Below are 15,000 nucleotides of genomic sequence, written 5' to 3' on the forward strand. Positions count from 1 at the left end.
AAGAGAACGAGTGTTAGATTTAGCTCATGCAGGCACAAGCCAACGTCAAATTGCAACAGAACTTCGGGTTAGTCGGGGTTACGTGCAAAAAGTTCTTGAACAGTACAATGATAAAAACATTTCATTACGAATTCCCCGTACTAGTTTTTTGGTTTCAAAAGTTTCCAATGAAGTTCTCGAGTTTATGTCTGTTGAGAAAATTATGAAGCCAAGTGTCCATGCCTCTGAAATACGACAGAGACTTTTGTTGGATGGCGTTGTAGATGCTGACGATTTGCCGAGTGCTTCTCAAATAAATAAACGAATAACGCGTGACTTGGTGATGAGCAAAAAGAAACTATCAGTCATACCGTCAGAAAGCACTACTCCTGAACAAATTGCCAGACAAGACGAATATCTTAACGTCATATCTACATTTCAACCACACCAAATCCATTTCTTTGACGAGGCAAGTGTGATAAAAACCAGTGGGAATCGTAGTTACGGGAACGCTACCGTCGGCGAGAAAGCAGTCGAGTTTCAACGATACGCTTCGAACGCCAATTTTACCATCAACTTGCTCCACTCAGTACGTGGGGTAGACTATTATAATATTCTTGACGGCCCGTCGAATGGATTTCAGTTGCTTTACTTTTTTGAAGATGCTGTTGAAATTCAACGCCCTGATGGAAGTGTTCTTCTTGAGCGTGGCGATTGCGTCGTGATGGACAATTGTGGTTTTCACCATGGTCTGTTTGTTGAGCCTGTTCTAAGAGAACTGTTGAATGACTATGGCGTCCAGCTTATTTACCAGCCACCTTACTCACCACATCTAAATACGTGTGAATATTGTTTTCACCAAATAAAGGAATTCTTGCGGAGATGTCAAATGTTAGCGATAGAAGAGACCGAAATTGCCATAGCCGAGGGTGTTTCATTGATATCAGCAGCTAATTCAAATAACTATTTTCGCAATTGTATAACAACAAAAGCAATCTTTCGTGTCTTGTAAAGCTGTTGAGCTTTTGCCTCTACTTTATCAGTAAATTCGAAAAGTTTCCACTTCGCATTTGCGTGATGAAACTTTTTATGGAGGCGTGTCTGTCAATCAAATTCGCGTACCCTGATTGGCTAACTTGTAAAAAATGTTTGTTGGGTGGCCACGGTAAGGCGCGTCGTACTATAAATATTCAAGATCAATCTGCAACATCATTCTGCTCAATAATGCATGACCAAGAGAACAATCATATTAGTGTATCGACCGAGCAAGAGAACACTCAAATTAGCATATCAAGATCATCGACTGAACAAAAGTTAAATTCCAAAATAGGAATTTGGACCTAGCATTCTACTTGCTAATGTGGTGTATCTTGCCCCTAAGAGTTGATGAAATAAACGTGTTTGTTGCGGATAAAAAGCGTACGTAATTTAATCTCGATCTCCTTAACTGAAGTTTGGCTAAAGCACATTGTTGACGCTAATATTCTCAATATTACTTGCTACAACCTTATTTCTAAGAATCGTTCCTTGGGAATTCATGGAGGCGTTTGTTTATATATAGAGAACTCGATCAACTTCAAAACTCTCAGTCATCTACATCACCCCGTATTGGAGGTGATCTGGGTCCATCTCAGACCAACAAGGCTTCCTCGCGGTATTTCTTGTATTGTATCTGGTACGGTCTACCACCCTCCTAGTGCAGATGACAGGTCAATGCTGGATTACTTCTTTACATCTCTTACATCAATGAAGGATTGTATCCTGGTTGCGGCATTTAACTTAGTGGTGATTTTAATCGCCTTAATGTCAATCGTTTGCTGAACCAGTTTAGATTAAAACAGTTATAATTAGTCCGGAAACCTACAAGTCAACATCAAGAACATGTCTCAGGCTTATGATAAACAGTTTGTTGATATCTATCCACCCTTGGTCTGTCTGACCATGATGCCATCTTGCAATATCCAAAATTGAAAAGTCCTCTTACCTCTAGTCGTCGTACTGTAAGGAGAAGAGACACTCGCCCAAGTAAGAAGATCGAGCTTGGTAGATATCGTTGTTAAATTGACTGGTCCATTTTGGATTCCATCGACAGGTGTGACGATAAACTACAGCTATTTCTCAATCTGGTCAAAACAGGCTTTGATACCATTATGCCTCTGAAAACTGTGAAATTAACTTCATGTAAACGACGCTCCATTGATTACCTCCGAGCTAAAAGAAGTTATCATTCTTAGACAAAAAGCCTTCGCTGAAAGGGATACAGAACTCTTTAAGCATTATCATAACATCGTTAACCGAGAAGGAAAATGTTGCTGAAGCAGATTTTACGCCGCTAAAGTCGAAAATCTGAAAGACAGCAAACCTAGTCAGTGGTGGAGTAATGTCAAGAAAATAGCAGGGATGGTTCCACCAACAGGAAATCAAGACCTTCGCCCCCAATTACACATTGACGGAATTGATGGAAAGTCCTTGAAAGACATTGCAAATTTAATAGAGGATGCTCTTCTTGAGCCGATGTCAAGCTACCAGCCAGTGAATTGCTCACCTCCCTTCGAAGTTGACTCAGAAGTTCCTCAACTTTCTGATGCTATCGTGTACTCAATGTTATTGAAGGTCAATCCATCTAAATCATCTGGTCCGGATGAAGTTCCGAATTGGATACTCAAAGACTACGCTGAAGTTGTCGCTATGCCTGTTCGCATGATCCTGAATAGCTCATATATTAAACAAGAACTTCCACCCATCTGGAAGCAAGCTAACGTTACTCCATTGCCCAAAGAGAGACCAGTGACCGATGTCACGAAGGTATGTTGGCCCAGCTGTCTTAGAGATCGTGGGTCCAAACCAATTTGGTACCATACCTAAATCCTCTACAACTTAAGCTCTAATTTTCATGATTCATAAATGCTCAATGGCCACAGATTTAACCGGCGCTGCCGTAAGAATAGTACTACTGGACTATAGGAAAGCCTTTGATCTAACAGATCACCACATCCTTAATCAGAAAATATATAGTCTACGTATCCCACAAGAGGTAGCTCGCTGGGCGTGCGATGTTCTTATCAATAGAGAGCAACGGAACAAGCTATCAGGGGACTTTTTCTCAGAGTGGGGACACGTTCCTTCAGGTGTTTCCCAAGGCACAAAACTTGGACAGTGGTTATTCATTTTGATGATAAATGACCTAAACCCTTCAAGCGTTTCCAGTTGGAAGTATGTCGACGATACGACCTTGGCTGAAGTAGTCCCAAAGGCATTACCACTACTGTTCAGAAGCTATTGCCGAAGTAGAACGTTGGTCAACGACGAACAAACTACATTTGAATGCTGAGAAGTGTAAAGAATTAATCATAGACTTCAAAGTCGCTAGAAGTGAATTTGACCCTATTGTAATTAATACAAAAGAATTTTGTTTAGTAGAACATGTAAAAATATTGGTTGTCACTATTTCAAATACACCGTCAATGAAACAATCATGTTCACAACACTATTAAAAAGGCAAATAAACGCCTTTATTTTCTAGTGCTATTACGACGAACTAAAGTACCACCATCAGATATAACTAGAGTATTGTTCGCCCGTGTTCCATAATGCTGTTCCAGAATATCTATCTAATGATCTAGAACATGTACAAAAGAGGGCGCTCTCAATTATTTTACCCGGAAACAGTTACAACAAGAATCTCAGTAAAACCCTAGCGTTTTTCAATATGGTTTCGAAACTTTTAAGCACTCGTCAGACTCTTAAGCACTTCCCGATGTATCTTGAAAATCTGTTCGTAACCTGCGATCAGACGTACTTATCTTTAGAGAGAGTGCGAAATGTACGCCCAATTTTTCACATCTTCTCTAAAGAAAAAGTACGCCTGATCGTAGGTTAGAAAAATGTCCAAAATCTTAGTGCTTTGGTGCGCCTTAGTCTTAGTTCGAATATTGGAAATTCTTCCGTAAAGATATTGGCAAGATTTCCGCACAGGTCCCTATATACTTAATTGTGTATGCGTGTTGACTAAGAGTGTTTTTCTTCGTCTTGCTTCAATGGAATAGAATTCCTTGACGATGATCGCTGAAGCCGGAAAACACGAATAGTTCCTTAAGCGACTAATAACACTGCTTTAAAGATTATTCTCCAGTGTTCCCCAGAAAACAATCATGATTTCCCTACGGAATTCTTAAAGCTGCTTTCATTGTAAACTATCAAAGTGTACCGCAGTTGTAACTGAGTGACGTCTTTCGATCTCAGTTACGTTGAGTAGAATTGGAAACAGTCTTTGGAGGCTTTCTGACTAGTTTGCGAGTATTGCTTTTCGCAGTAAAAGCTATCTCGGCCAATGAAGAAAAAGCAGCATAAACATACCTGTAACCAAATCAGGAATGTCGTCGATCAGGGAAATGTGAATTAATCTACAAGAAACAACGAAAAAAACCTTTCGAGTCGAAGTATCCTCCCGTCTAACACTAAGCGACTGATTTGAAGCTTGATACAACTCACTGAGTTTTTCTTGTCTTTGTAAAGCTTAAGCGGGGCTGCCCCCATGCTTTCGGCTTCGTTTGTACCAATTTGCATGAAAAACGACTGTCAAAAGAAGAATGAAAAACAAGTGTTTAGCCCCAAGTTCCGCTTCTTTGGGCTTATGACCCATGGCAAAACATGGAGACTTGACACGTTCTCAAGGTAAAAATATGATCGGGGCTCGTTTCTCCTTAACAGGTATTTTTCGCGCTTCGGATATTTGAACTCAACTTCAGCAAATAACTTTTTGCTGAAACTCTGATTTGCTGGATGAAGGATTGATTGGATGGGTTGTGCAAAATCAGACAACTTCCGATAAACGATCCAGAAACTTGCTGACTTTTTATTGATGGTTGGCATCTGACGTCGCGGCTGCTATATTGGTGTACAGAACAATGCAGTATAATGTCTTTTCGGAATTTGACTCTATCATTATGCAAAACTTCTATATAGCGTTTTCGCATGACGTCACAGCGGCCATGGTGGTGTTTTGAAGCAAAGGAATGGCGGCCATGATGGTGTGCCAAACTAATCCTCCGGGAATTGATCTCTATTTTTATGCAAATACTTTCTTTTGTGTCAGTAATCCAATATGGCGGCTGGTCACGTGAGTGAAAACGCTCCATTGTTTTTTATATAATAACCCAAGTTATTCTGGCATTTTGATTGGTTCTCGCTTATGATCAATTGGAGGACAGACGCACGATTCACGTGACTGGGCGAAAGATAAGGTACAAAAGAGTCTTGTCGAAGCATTGAGCAGGTACGAGAAGCAGGAAGAACGATTTAGCTGTTTCTTTTTTTAGAAAATGACTCAGAAAAAATACTAGAGCACTCTCAGTCGGCATTCAGGGTAAGCCGAGAACCATTGCTTTATCTTGAATTTCAAGAACAAACCCAATAAACAAAATGTCTATGGGATCAATTTAATTTATTTTAAAAATTCAACTTTTCTCAGTCTCAAACTGATAATTGTTGACACACTGATCGATGTCAGGAATGAAACATCAAGACATCACTTCTTAAAATCAGTTAAAATATAAGCACATAATCTTGCTCTCCGATGCGAACGTTCCATTCCGTTTCAGGGCACAGCAGCGAGCAAAGCATATTAACTCACTACAGCTCACAGCCAACTGTATAGCAAGTAAAAGGTGTCTCCAACACTATCTCAAACTGATTTGAGAATCAGCAACCACAGAGGAGACAAATTTCCATAATCAATATAAACGCTCCTTTCATTCAAAACTGGAATCGAACAGCCTACAGATTGTCCGCAACCGCAAGTTTTCCGAGCTGTCTGCGACACTACTTCAAACTTATCGCGCACCGGTGGCTCAGTTGGTTGAGCACCGGGCTGTCACGCGGGAGGTCGTGAGTTCAACTCCGGCCGGACCAACAACACTCAGGGTCTTTAAATGACTGAGGAGAAAGTGCTGCCTTTGTAACTACATCTGCAAAGGGTTAGACTTTCAAGTCTTCTCGGATAAGGACGATAAGCCGGAGGTCCCGTCTCACAGCCCTTTTAGCAAAGACGACGGCTACAGCAACGAAAACGTTAGTCCAAAATATACCTTAGCGCTATCGCAAGTATATCGCGATTAATCCGTCTTGTTCACATTGTACAATACAGGCGAACTATCCTGTAGATGGATGGGTACGAACGGTTTTAAAGTCAAAACTGAAAATGACTTTCTCATTATTATATGCTCACGTTGTCGACAAAACCTAAATTTTGGTGTTTTCACGTTGTTGTTTTGTGGAGTACGGCAAAGAAATGCACGGAAATTCGTGTTGCACGTGCATCACGAGCATTTTTCCTTTTTCAACCAATAATATTCTTGCTTTGTGGCGTTGCCGTACTCGTAGCCGTCGTCTTCGCTAAAACTCCCTATTAACTCTGTGGGACGTTAAAAATCCCACACACTATTCGAAAAGAGTAGGACACAGAGTTCTAAGTGTTGTGGTCTGACCTTTCCAGCATGTGGTCGGCTTGGCAGGATTAGCTTCAGTGCTTGAAGGGCTTCTGTGTGAATGTGACCACAATTGTGTATAACAGCCATAAGTCAGGCTACTTGCCAAGTGCTGGTGTAATGTATAAAGTTAATAAAGTATATAAAATATTAGGTACTGATTTGAGAATCACCAACCACAGAGGACACAAACTAACGTTCCTTTTATTCAAAACTCGAATCGAATGGCCTCCAGGTTGACTGCAACTGCAAGTTTTCCAAGTGAATTTGTTCAGCTCCTGCAATATTCGAGGCAACGTCCAAACTTTTCTGCTCACAGGACTGCTCTGATGACTGTCTCTACTTTTCCAGCATTTTCTTTACGATTTGTAGATTTCGCAGTTCAATTCTGCTTTCGTTGTAAGTTTTCATTCCACGAGAAGCAACCCTCGAGTCAAGTTTGACAGTGGCGAGATTTTCCTGGAGACCAATCACAATTCTTTGCTACGCATAGCAACCGATGAGATTGCTGCATTTTGTATAGACAATAGATTAAGTTATTAAATGGCTTTTTTCTTCCTCGCCAAAGAGGGCAAAGGCCAGCTTTCTTGTTATGTTCAAAGATTTTGAAATAAAAAAGCTATTAAATCTGTAGTAATTTGTTTTGTTATTATATAAAACAAATAGATTCCATGTTACCGTGCGTCTGTACAGTAATAGAATCAAAGATGACGTCAAATGTAGTAAGAACATCAGTGACAAACTCGGCTATCGCCTCGTATGCCACTTTTTTGTTCTTACCCCATTTTGACGTCATCTGTGATCTATTACTGATTACTGAACAGACGTTCGGCAACATGGAATCTATTTGTTTTATATAATAACAAAACAAATTACTACAGATTTAATAGCTTTTTTATTTCTTGAAATTCAAGATAAAGCAATGGTTCTCGGCTTACCCTGAATGCCGACTGAGAGTGCTCTAGTATTTTTTCTGAGTCATTTTCTAAAAAAAGAAACAGCTAAATCGTTCTTCCTGCTTCTCGTACCTGCTCAATGCTTCGACAAGACTCTTTTGTACCTTATCTTTCGCCCAGTCACGTGAATCGTGCGTCTGTCCTCCAATTGATCATAAGCGAGAACCAATCAAAATGCCAGAATAACTTGGGTTATTATATAAAAAACAATGGAGCGTTTTCACTCACGTGACCAGCCGCCATATTGGATTACTGACACAAAAGAAAGTATTTGCATAAAAATAGAGATCAATTCCCGGAGGATTAGTTTGGCACACCATCATGGCCGCCATTCCTTTGCTTCAAAACACCACCATGGCCGCTGTGACGTCATGCGAAAACGCTATATAGAAGTTTTGCATAATGATAGAGTCAAATTCCGAAAAGACATTATACTGCATTGTTCTGTACACTGCATTGTTCTGTATTTGTTAAAGTGCTATTATGATCAAAAATCTTTTTTTTTTTTCTTCTTCAGATTTTGAAAGTGTGTTCGCTTAACACCTAACTGGCAAAATTTTGAGCTTTGAGTTTTATCCAAAGGCTGTTTATTTTGAGTGTAAGTTTTGGATTTCGCGGTCCGCCATTACTCACAATCAAAACTGACCGATTGGACCTCAGATGCTTGGATAACTTACTCACTTGCTTAAAATGCCGCAGCTTATTATATATGCAAAACTCGAGTTTAAATGCCTGAAAGCCCAAAACGCCAGTGGTGCATATTAATTCAACCGCGTACACACCCATTGCATTCTTGAATCCAGCTCTCTCGAGATCTTAAGGTTAGTAATGTCGGACCATTAAATAGGAAATTCCAGTTAAAATGAAAAGGTGTTTTTTTTTTTTAATCAAGGCTTAAAACTTCATGTTTAGTTAACATAGTTTTGAAATCCAAAGAAAAATAAGAATTGATTTTTTGATCACAGTAGCACTTTTGATAAGTGATAACTTCCGATCCTGAAACTAAAAATGCCAGGCCGACACTCAGTTAAGAACCTTTATTTTGCTCATCATTTTGTTTTTTTCAGTTGTTTTTGCGAGTAGTATAAATGATAGTAAAAGAAAAAACTGTAGTCTGCAGAAAAGCCAAAGCCAGGGCCTTAAGTTAACTATGTGGTTTTCGTATTGCATAATACTGGCTGAAGTTTACAGTCGACCTTACAACTTTAAGAAGTTTGTTTGACGACGTTTTCAGGCTCGAATCGCAAAAAAACACGAACGTTCAGCCTCAGCTCAGACCCTAAATTAGACGTTCTTATAAAAACGGAGTGTATATTCTCCCGTTAAAGCCCGTTTTCAGGTTGAATCCGTTTTAAGCTACAATTGGTGATCCTCATTTTACCTAGTCTGAATACTCACTCAGATGGATTAAAGAAACTTTTTTGGAGCCTAAATTTATCCTATAGAAATATTAGGGTCAGGCAGTAACCCATGACCCGGAGCCCACAACTCTACTGTGTTCGTGTAACGGCGTTTTCACCTACCGATTTATTTTTAGACTGAATTTCTCGTGAATGAGACTCCCACAGGAGCCCGATGACCAATTACAAGAAATTTAGCTGACGTCATAGGGTCATCGAACCGGAACTGGCTTTGTTTTTTGACCTAATTCGCGGGAAGGGCTAGTCTAAATATAAACCTACTTGTGAAAACGCCGTTTCACAGACGCTCTATGGAAGTTGCACGCTCCAGATGGGCTCCTGGGTCAGGTTAGGATTACTTTTGGTAATTATACATGGATATCAATTGACTCATGTTATGCAAAAGTATATAAATAACGAAAGGAACTGTGTTAGGTTGAGCATGTTCGTCGTTGTAGTGTAGTGGTGAAGACACAGGACTACAGACTTGGAGGGTCCGAGTTCGAGTACAGGTAAGTACATAGTACAGTTCTTGTTCTTGTATAAGTGCATTATATATAAACCTATAAGATGATACCAAAGAATAATAATAATAATAATAATAATAATAATAATAATAATAAAATATTTGTATATGCATTTAACAAGTCATAATTTTACGAACACACACAAAACTGCAAACCCTCATCAATTTGCCTCATTTGAGGGTGAGTGAAGGAGTTCCTTTTCCTAGAGACCAATTTATGACTACCTTAAGCACTCGAGTCAAAATTCTTAGGCTACGTTTACACGGGTCCGGACAATTTTTTTGCACGGACGAATTTTGTACCTGGACCGCCTGTTTACATGGAATAGTGCAAATTCTGTTACAGATCGCAATGGTGTTTACATGGATCCGTGCAAATTTTGAGACCAGTCGTGGCATTTGTTACATCTCTGCTGTGATTGGTTAAGCTAATGCTTTTAGCCAATCACGTTGTAGCTAAGTGCAGTACGCGGCAAATCAAACATGCCTTTCTGGAGTCCGTTTCTCGAAACTCGGGTGCGAAAATTTCCTCTGGATCTCAAGAAACGAGAGGGTTTAAGTCGTCAAACCTCACAGTTCTTCTGCTTCTTGTTATCTTAAAAACATTTTAAAATGACAGCTTCCCAAAACAACCGCAAGCAGTTTCACAAATGGCTTTTCGGGCCCAAAAAGTTTTCGGGTCTTTCGAGAAACGGGCCCCTGATCCGTGACTTTTTCCACGGCCGGTTTGTTGTAAGGTGTACATGCTCACCAAGAAAGTCAAATTTGTACGTTGCCTCAATTAAGGACGTTCGCGCCAAAATCTTCCTAAGGTGAGATTTTCTTCATTGCTCGCCTAGAGTTAGGTCATAAAGTACTTACTCCAAAAATAAAATAAAAATTGGGGGTCACGGACTTTGTTTCGGAGAAAATGGCAGTGGAAAAATGCCTTAACTTCGATAAATCTGTCATAATAACGAAAGGTAGCGTCATCTGCTCATCCATCGAAAATCCTAAAAATAAACTATTAGAGTGAAGGTTTCCGTGCATAAGTTTTTAGGGGTGGGATTTTAAGATAATTTCATGCCGCTAGGGATGTCGTAAACAGTAGAGTTCATCCTGGACGAGCGTTTTTGTAACCTCTATCGGTTGCAACCACTATCGGAATTCGATGGCACGAGGAAAGAAAATTAAAAAAAAGACAACTTCTTACGGTGAGATTTTTTTCATTTTATCATATTTTGTACATAGTAAGTAGAGTAAGTGATTCATGATTGAAAAAATAGGGGTCACCGATGATCCAAGGGAGTAAAATCGATGTGATTTTACGAAGCCCTTGGAAAACTTCGTTTGTCACGTTTTTGCGTGACCTGTCGGTGAACGACTGGAACCCAGGAGAGGCTCGATCGTTGAAGGGATGAAAGGTTTTTACCCCAAAACAAAGCTTTCTCGAGCACAGCAATGAAGTTTTAAGCAGTCGTCATCTTCATTTGGTTAGTGTTTTGTATAATATTTCTCCATTGCGGTCATGCTCGTCTTCTGGGGTGTGGTTTTTGTGAAATTTAATCGCTGGTTTTTTCCACGCAGGTCCGCACTATTCAAGCCGACGAGGACGAAAATACTGCTCTATTTTCACGAAAGTAAAGGAAAAGAACTTCAAAAACAGACATTCGTTTTGAAGTTAAGTTCGTAGGGCAATAAAAACATTAAAAAAAGAAACAGCCCCATTAAATTTACGCAACGGTTCGTCCTCGAGTTTTCCAAACTTTCAGCCACTACTCGATCAGTAGCTACCTTTACCAGAGCTTTTCCATCCTCCCGCTCACTTCTCTTCAACGTTTCATGATGATTCGCCTTCGGAAATAAATGTGCCATTCTTTTGCCGGCCTGCCATTTTTTCCCCGGCGTTTTTGTCGCCATGTTATTTTGACTAATGCTTGAACAATATTTATGAAAGTCAAGTAGACTAGTGGACGACTGATAAAAACAACGCGAACATCATTCATGCAGTAGTCTACTTGACTTTCCTAAATATTTTTAATCAATTTTGACTGATCACGATCTTCTCTTATCCAACGTTGTGCAAGACTTATCGTCCACGGTTTCTGCAAAGGTTTTCAAACCTCAACTTCACTAATGCTCGAAGTAATGCGTGACATATTACAGTCGCGTTACCTGCGCAGTTACGTTGCGCACAAACAATTAGCGCGAACGTCCTTAAATCGAAAGATCGGAGACAATAGAGAGGTTAAGATAGCCCGATTCCGGGTACGGGTACGGGTAGGATTACCCGTACCCGTACTCGGTTACACGGAAAACCAATCAAACTTAAGATACACCGGGTGACACCAGGTACGATCTGAAGCAAGATGGCGGCTCAGAAGATAAGGTTGGCTATTACGATTATGTTTTATATCGTGTTTCATATGCCATCTGAACATCGTCTGAAATAAGTCGAAAACATTTTTTATCACATTTAATTGACATTTTTTGTCTTTTCTTACAATATGCTACAAATATGCCTTAGCCTCAAAAATGGAAGAAGCCTCTTTTACTTCTATCAAAACGTTTTAATCAAGAAGTATCCTTTCAAGTCAACATAAAGTATGTAATTTTAATTAAGATTTTTTTCATCGTGGCTCATGACCTGTGGTATTTTAAGTCTATTTCAAATGTGTCTCAACTAAAATTTCGCAAAGAGACTACACCTTAGTCATCGCATGTTTTGGTAAGCAGGACGACCTTTTGACAAGGAAAAAATTATCCACATTTGTGCCTCAACAAAAATTTTTTCGTAATCCCAAAACGCTTCAAATCAGAAAAACAATTGTTTATCCAAGAATCTGGATACTATTCTGTTCTAATAAGCAAACTTAAAGACCATACAAACGTAGCCGTTTCTCCATTTTTACCTGGCGTGAACTCACGTGTAGACCATTGATTACCACGGGAAAACGTGTAGCTTTTACGGGAAGGACGTGATCATTTAACGAGTTCAAAATGACGCTAGCCGTACCGGTGCGTGAAAATCGGGGTATCTTAAGGTGTCTAATGGCCATTTGCAGCAACGTGTACTGCAGTAGCCGAGTTAATCCGGCTAAAATAGCGAAGCCCGACAGCTATCGCTCGTCTCCTCATATCTGTATCGTGCTTTTGTTACTTTCTTTAATGTTAAATTTGATTTTAAAAAGAGCAAAATGTAACTTAACAAATTGCGACCTTACAACATTCTTGCTTAGCAACCAAAAAACATAAGTAGATTCCAGGCCTTAACCGCGCTAACTGTGCAAAATCTTGCACGGTTCGGGTGTTTTCATGAGTCCGTACGCATATTGGAACCGTGCCGGCCAAAGAGTTGACCTGATTTTTTCAGGTCCCAAACTTGCACACTTAGCAGTTCAAAAATTTGTCCGGACCCGTGTAAACGGGGTCTTAACTAATTCCATAATTAATCTTTATTTTATTTATAAACTCAGACAGAGTGAGTGAATTTTGATTTAATTTGATAGTATACACATAGAACCTCCTGTAGAGGAGCGTGCAATTAAACTTTCTCACGATCATTTGATTAGCAGAGTTTTGAAAAATTCCAAGAACCACCTGCTGCATGGTTGGAAGAAAGCTGCTTTCATTTTGAGCATTGAACCAGTTTATGACCTGTTGCGTCAACATTTTTGTGAACTCACAGCTCATAAAAGTATGGTTTATTGTGTCGGGTTCCCCTCAATATAAACAATAGCTATCTGATTTAATTTATTACCATACCTAAAAAGCTCTTTCTTTGTCACCTCGATCCTGGGGAGAAGTTTATATTGGAATTCCTTTAGTTTGTTAAGTAACTTTGAAATCTTGCTAAAAATCGTCCTCCACTCCTCTCTCTCTAATAAAATTAAATTTGTTGCTCCATTTCTCCGGATCTGTAGGTGGGGACTGGTGCTTTTTGACCAGGAAGGTGATGATAATACTCTTTGGCTTTGAATTTTTGGAACTCGATTTGGGATCTTCATCGAGTTTTAATGTTTTCCAACTTTCGCGAAATTCTGATGTCGAGTTTTGCCCTTGGTTGCGTGCTTTATAATTCAAAGAGGAGGGGACTGCATCAAGAATTTGGAAATATTCGAGGAAATTTGTTTTTCGTTGGTACTTTAATTGGAATTCTTTAAATTTATAGGTCAAGTATCGGCCATCTTCATTTAAAAGATCTCGAATGGTGCAGACACCCTTGGTAGACCATTCCTTTAGAAAAATAGGTTTCCCCATTGACTAAAATAATTTGCCTATTGTTGAAAAATACGGGTTTCACCTCCTATTTAGTTATACAATTTCTTAATTTCATGAAAGGCAATGAGGTTGGGAGAAAAAGGTTGGGATGTGATTTAGATTCTTAACATCACAGCCAGTTGCATCGAAGCGGGAGATTGAGACCTCCCTATTTATTAAAGAGGTGCTCTGGAATTGTTTTCCAGCTACCTTTTCCATTGAACAGAAGTCTCTGTATCCAGGCTAATCGTGATCTTAACGATTTTATCACCAAATCTTTGTCAACTACGCGTAAGCCTGATATACACTTGTGGGCTTTATTTTATCCATCTTATTGTTCAATAGAAACCGGAATAACTTGTGTCTTTTTACCATAGAGATCGTTCCCTTGGGAGCATTTAAGATGGAAATTAAACGGAATATATCAACTTAGACAGCCCAAGTCATTGAATTATTACTACCTTGCCAAAGAACGTCAAACCTCTGGCTTTCCACATATCTAGGCTTCTTTGTAATTTTTAATACTCCCAAATTGAAATTGAGCTGGTTGTTATGTTGCCGGATTATCATTCCCCCAGCTGTGGGGTAGACTTGTTGTTGATCCATTTTCCTAACCACTCAGCCTTTGTTTTTTCTTCATTTACTGCCAACACAGAGAACTCGCCGAACGCACAAACTCATTACCAAGGCATTCGCTACTGATGTCTAAATAGCGCAAAACAAATTCGTATCGTCTGCAAATTTCAGAGCCAAAAATTCGGATACCTACAATCTCGGACAAAACCTGTTGAGACAAAGCGACATTTTTGGTACTCCAACCACTTATCCAAACGCTCCGCTTAAATGCCGCCCTTTCCCCTCCCCCCAAACTCAATGTTGCCTTATCTTGGTCGGAAATATACAGTAGAACACAGGACAATACTCAGCAACATTGATTGAGGGGGGAGGGGAGTGGGAAGGGAAGAGGAAGTAGGGGTGTGTAAAAATGGAGTTGAATTTGTGTCACTTTCTCAACAGTTTTGTCCGAGATTGTAGCTCTTGGTGCTGGAGATTGACGGATTTTACTGGCCAATAATTTTGCGGCCAAGATATGCAAAAAAGGTGACAGTGGACAACCTTGTCTAACCCCCCTTGAGGGTTTACACCATTTAGTTGAAAAGCCATTGTTCAAAACTGCGCTTTCGATGTGCGTGTAGAAAACTCCGATCCACTTCCAAATACTCTCTCCAAAATTAAACTTTTAACGTTATGAAGGTATATCTATGACAAAATTCAATGATCAGTATTTGAAATAAAATCGTACAAATCATGAATGCATCAATACAAAGCTGAATAGCAACAAGCCGATTCTGCAAAACGACCATCACGGAAAGAGGCATTATGCAAAAAAGCATAACGCAAATAGCCATCATGGC

At 39.6% G+C, this 15,000-nt stretch overlaps 3 protein-coding genes across 4 annotated transcripts in view; 2 read left to right on the forward strand and 1 right to left on the reverse strand.

The window, feature by feature from the left end:
- LOC138026909 (uncharacterized) overlaps nucleotides 1-4,502 on the reverse strand; it is a 9,046-nt gene extending 4,544 nt beyond the window's left edge. Inside the window, exons 1-2 of one of the 2 annotated variants that reach the window (XM_068874365.1) lie at nucleotides 4,336-4,502; nucleotides 1,964-2,142 (exon numbers count right to left, since the gene is read on the reverse strand). The gene's annotated coding sequence lies outside the window, so the exon portion shown is untranslated. The remainder of the gene's footprint in view (nucleotides 1-1,963; nucleotides 2,143-4,335) is intronic. The other variant, XM_068874364.1, reaches the window with a different exon arrangement.
- On the forward strand, nucleotides 185-991 carry LOC138025570 (uncharacterized). The gene has a single exon (XM_068872758.1). It carries the CDS (start codon nucleotides 185-187, stop codon nucleotides 989-991), a length of 807 nt encoding a protein of 268 aa, XP_068728859.1.
- LOC138025571 (uncharacterized) lies at nucleotides 2,380-3,541 on the forward strand. Its single transcript, XM_068872760.1, has 2 exons — nucleotides 2,380-2,784; nucleotides 3,503-3,541. Exons 1-2 carry the CDS (start codon nucleotides 2,380-2,382, stop codon nucleotides 3,539-3,541), a joined length of 444 nt encoding a protein of 147 aa, XP_068728861.1.
- Nucleotides 4,503-15,000: the final 10,498 nt, after the last annotated feature.

This window comes from Montipora capricornis, chromosome 12 (assembly GCF_036669925.1).
Source record: "Montipora capricornis isolate CH-2021 chromosome 12, ASM3666992v2, whole genome shotgun sequence".
Lineage (NCBI taxonomy): Eukaryota > Metazoa > Cnidaria > Anthozoa > Scleractinia > Acroporidae > Montipora > Montipora capricornis.